At 74.6% G+C, this 3,353-nt stretch overlaps 1 protein-coding gene across 1 annotated transcript; it reads right to left on the reverse strand.

The window, feature by feature from the left end:
• Window positions 1-461: 461 nt before the first annotated feature.
• On the reverse strand, window positions 462-1,775 carry SOX21 (SRY-box transcription factor 21). The gene has a single exon (XM_055702476.1). The coding sequence runs from the start codon at window positions 1,763-1,765 to the stop codon at window positions 920-922; it is 846 nt and encodes a 281-aa protein (XP_055558451.1). The 5' UTR covers window positions 1,766-1,775; the 3' UTR covers window positions 462-919.
• Window positions 1,776-3,353: the final 1,578 nt, after the last annotated feature.

Here is a 3,353-nt window from a genome sequence, read left to right on the forward strand (position 1 = left end):
TTTTTTTTTTTTTTTTTCAGGTTAAAACTGAATCGACCGTGGGCGAAGTAAGTAACAGAGTTTTCAATCCGAGACCTAACGTTTCCACAGAGATATACAAATTTACAGTCTGAGGGTGAGACTTAATTAGTGGGAGGGGGGGGAACGCGGGGCCCGGGAGTCACGCGCCTTCCCTCTCGTGGAAATTCCGACCCGCACCTGTCACCGCCCCGCAGCAGCAGCCGGCGGGAGCCCACACGGGACGGGGCACGGGGGGGTGGACGGGCAGCATCCCACACCGCCCAGTCTTCCTTTGCGTGGATCCTGCTCCCGCTGGGCCACGATGAGCTGCGAACCAGGCACGCAGCGGCCCGCTCTCTCCCTTGCCGGGGCCGCACCTCGCCCTGCCCTGCCGTGCCCAGGCCTCTCTCCCCCCCCCCCCGCCTTGTTCCCCGCCCCTCCCCCCCCCCTTTTCCCCTTTTCGGAGGCAGCGATGCCGCAGCGGGACTTCTCCGAGCCCGGGGCGCGGCGGGAAGGGGAAGCCCGCGGCCGAGAGCGGGGCGGCGAGGAGGAGCCGGCGGAGGGAGGGAGCCCCCCGAGTCTGTCCAGAATAAGCACTTTTGGGGGGCTGGGCGGGTGGGTAATTTTCTTTTTTTTTCTTCTTTTTTTTTCCTCTTTTTTTTTTCTTTTTCTCTTCTTTTTCAGCTCGGCTATCTGCAAAGACCGCATGCAACACACACAAGCTCTAAGCGGGGCGGCGGGCGGGGACGCGCCCCTCGGCGGGCGACGCGCAACAGGTCGGCGTCGGCTCCGGCGCTCCCCGCCGCCGCCCGCCCCCGCGGCCCCGGCGGCGGGTCGCCCCCCTCCCTGGCCGCACGTACGCGCCGGCACCCATCCAGGCGGGCGCCGGGGCTCTGCGCGGGCATCCCCCGGCCGTGGGTCATAGGGCCGCGGCGTAGGCTGCGGGGTAAGGGTCCAGCTGGGGCTTGCCCATGCCCGGCAGGAGGATGTAGGCCAGCGGCGGCTGCAGCCCCGGCCCGGGCCAGGCGCTGCAGTTGCAGGGGATCATGTAGCCCGGGTTACCCGGCGACGGGTGCGAGTGCGTGTGCCCCCCGGCGGCGGCGGCAGCGGCAGCGGCGGCAGCAGCGGCCCCGTGGAAGGCGCCCGCCCCGCCGGCGCCGGGGTAGCCCAGCGAGGAGGCGTAGGGCAGCCCCGAGCCCGAGGAAGAGGAGGAGGAGGAGATCTCGGCCATTTTAGAGCCCAGGTCCAGCAGGGAGTAGGGGCTGCTGGCGGCGGCCGCCGCGGCGGCCGCAGCAGCGGCGGCGGCCGACTGGGGGAAGAAGACGCGGGCGGCGGCGGCGGCGGCAGCGGCCGCCGCCTTCTCGGGGTTGGCCAGCAGCGACTCGGGCACCAGCCCGCCGGCCGCCCCGCCGTGCAGCCCGCCCGCCTTCAGCCCGTGCGGGTGCTCGTGGTCCGCCACGCCGCCCAGCCCGTAGGGCACGGGGAAGGCGAACTTGTCCTTCTTGAGCAGCGTCTTGGGCTTCCGCCGGGGCCGGTACTTGTAGTCGGGGTGCTCCTTCATGTGCATGGCCCGCAGCCGCTTGGCCTCGTCGATGAAGGGCCGCTTCTCCGACTCGGTCAGCAGCTTCCACTCGGCGCCCAGGCGCTTGCTGATCTCCGAGTTGTGCATCTTGGGGTTCTCCTGGGCCATCTTCCGCCGCTGCGCCCGCGACCATACCATGAAGGCGTTCATCGGCCTCTTGACGTGATCCACCGGTTTGGACATGGTGTCCCCCCGCCGCCCCGGCGAGCCGCCGCCCGGCCCGCGCTGGCGGCCGCCGCCTCCTCCGGTCGCCTCTCCCGCCGCCTCCTCGTCCTCCTCGCCCCCGCCGCGCTCCGCTCCTCCGAAAGCAATCTCGGCGGGTGCCCCGGCGCGGCGGCACCGGCTCCGGCGGGCGCGGGGGTGGCGGCCCACGGCTGCCCCGCTCCGGGCGCGGGGCGCTGCCGAGCGGCGGCGCCTCCCCGTCAGGGCGCTGCCGCTCCCCGCCTGGGCCGCGGAGCCTCTCTCCGCGCTGCCGACCCCCGGGCCAGGGCTCTTCCTCGGAGTCACCCGCGAGCGGCGGCGGCCGGCAGCCGGGCGGGACCGCGGCGAAGTCTCGACGGCGAGGGCGGCGGCCGGCGCCAGGCGAGCGGCGCGGGGCTGGGCTGTGGGGGTCCTCGCTTCGCTGCGGGCGCGATGCTCCTCGGCGTCCCCCGCTGCGGCGGCGAGCCCCGGACGGGGCGGCGGTCAGAGCCCGCCCGGAGCCATCGCCGCCCGCGGAGCTCGGGGGGCGGCCCGCCGCGGCGCGGTGTGGTGCGGTGCCGGGCGGGACGGGTTCCGCGGTGGCTCAGGCGCTGCGGGGAGGCCCCGGGGGCGCGGGCCGCCCCGCTCACAGCCGCCCCGCTCCGCCCGCGGGGGCGCGGCGAGCCGCCCGCTCCTCGCGCATACTCGCCGGGCGCCGGTCGCGAGCGGCCGCCGCGGCCTCCTGGTTCCCGCCGGCGGACAAACTTCGCCAAGTTTCGGGCGGGCTGCGGAGCGCTCCGCCTGCCGCGCGGCTCCCCCTTCTCCGGGAGCCGCCAGGTCTCTCTGGGTTTTCTTGGCCGCCGACTCGGAGGGGCGGCGGGGCGGGCGGGAGCGGCGGGGGGCGGAGGGAGGAGGAGGAGGAGGCGGCGGCGGCGGAGGAGGAGGTGGCGGCAGAGAAGGAGGAGGAGGGGGGGGCCCCTAATTAAAATACTCGGCGGTCTATGCCCGGCGGGCAGCCGACCCGGTTATAAAGTCCGCGGTGGGGTTTGCAGCCGGCGCAGTCGCCCCCTCCTCTCGCCCCGTCGGCGCGGCGGCAGGTAACGCGCGCGCTCTGCATGCCTCCGCGCCGCGCGCCCTATATGTTTGCATGCGGCCTGGCCGCGCCGCGCGCCGCGGGCAGCCAGGGGAGGGGCCGCCGCGCCGGGCGGGGCGGGGCCTACGATAACCACTCCCCCTCCGCGGCCGGCGGGCCGGGGCGGGGCCGGAGGCAGTGCATGCGCGATGCGTACCCCCCCGCCCGCCGGGCTGCCCGGGCCGTGGGGCTGGGGGAGAGCTCGGCTGGTGCCCACGCCGTATTTTGGGGTGTTTTGGGGGTTTTCTCTGCCGAGGTCGGGCGCGGCGGCCTGGCCGGCCGGCCGAGGGGGAGAACCCGCCGCCGCCTCGCAGAGCGTCCCCGCGGCCCCGGCGCGCATCCAGCGGCGCCCCGACACAATCCACGCGTGCTTTGCTGGCCGCTCCGCACGCCGCTCCGCGCTCCCCGCAGCCCGCGCCGCCCGCCTGTGTCCCGCTCCGCCCGCCTGTCGGTCAGGGT

The sequence above is a fragment of the Falco cherrug genome, chromosome 2 (genome assembly GCF_023634085.1).
Source record: "Falco cherrug isolate bFalChe1 chromosome 2, bFalChe1.pri, whole genome shotgun sequence".
In the NCBI taxonomy this organism is placed as follows: Eukaryota; Metazoa; Chordata; class Aves; order Falconiformes; family Falconidae; genus Falco; species Falco cherrug.

Excerpts from the sequence above, each read along its gene's own strand:
- SOX21 (XM_055702476.1), bottom strand. The coding sequence starts at position 1,765 with ATGTCCAAACCGGTGGATCACGTCAAGAGGCCGATGAACGCCTTCATG.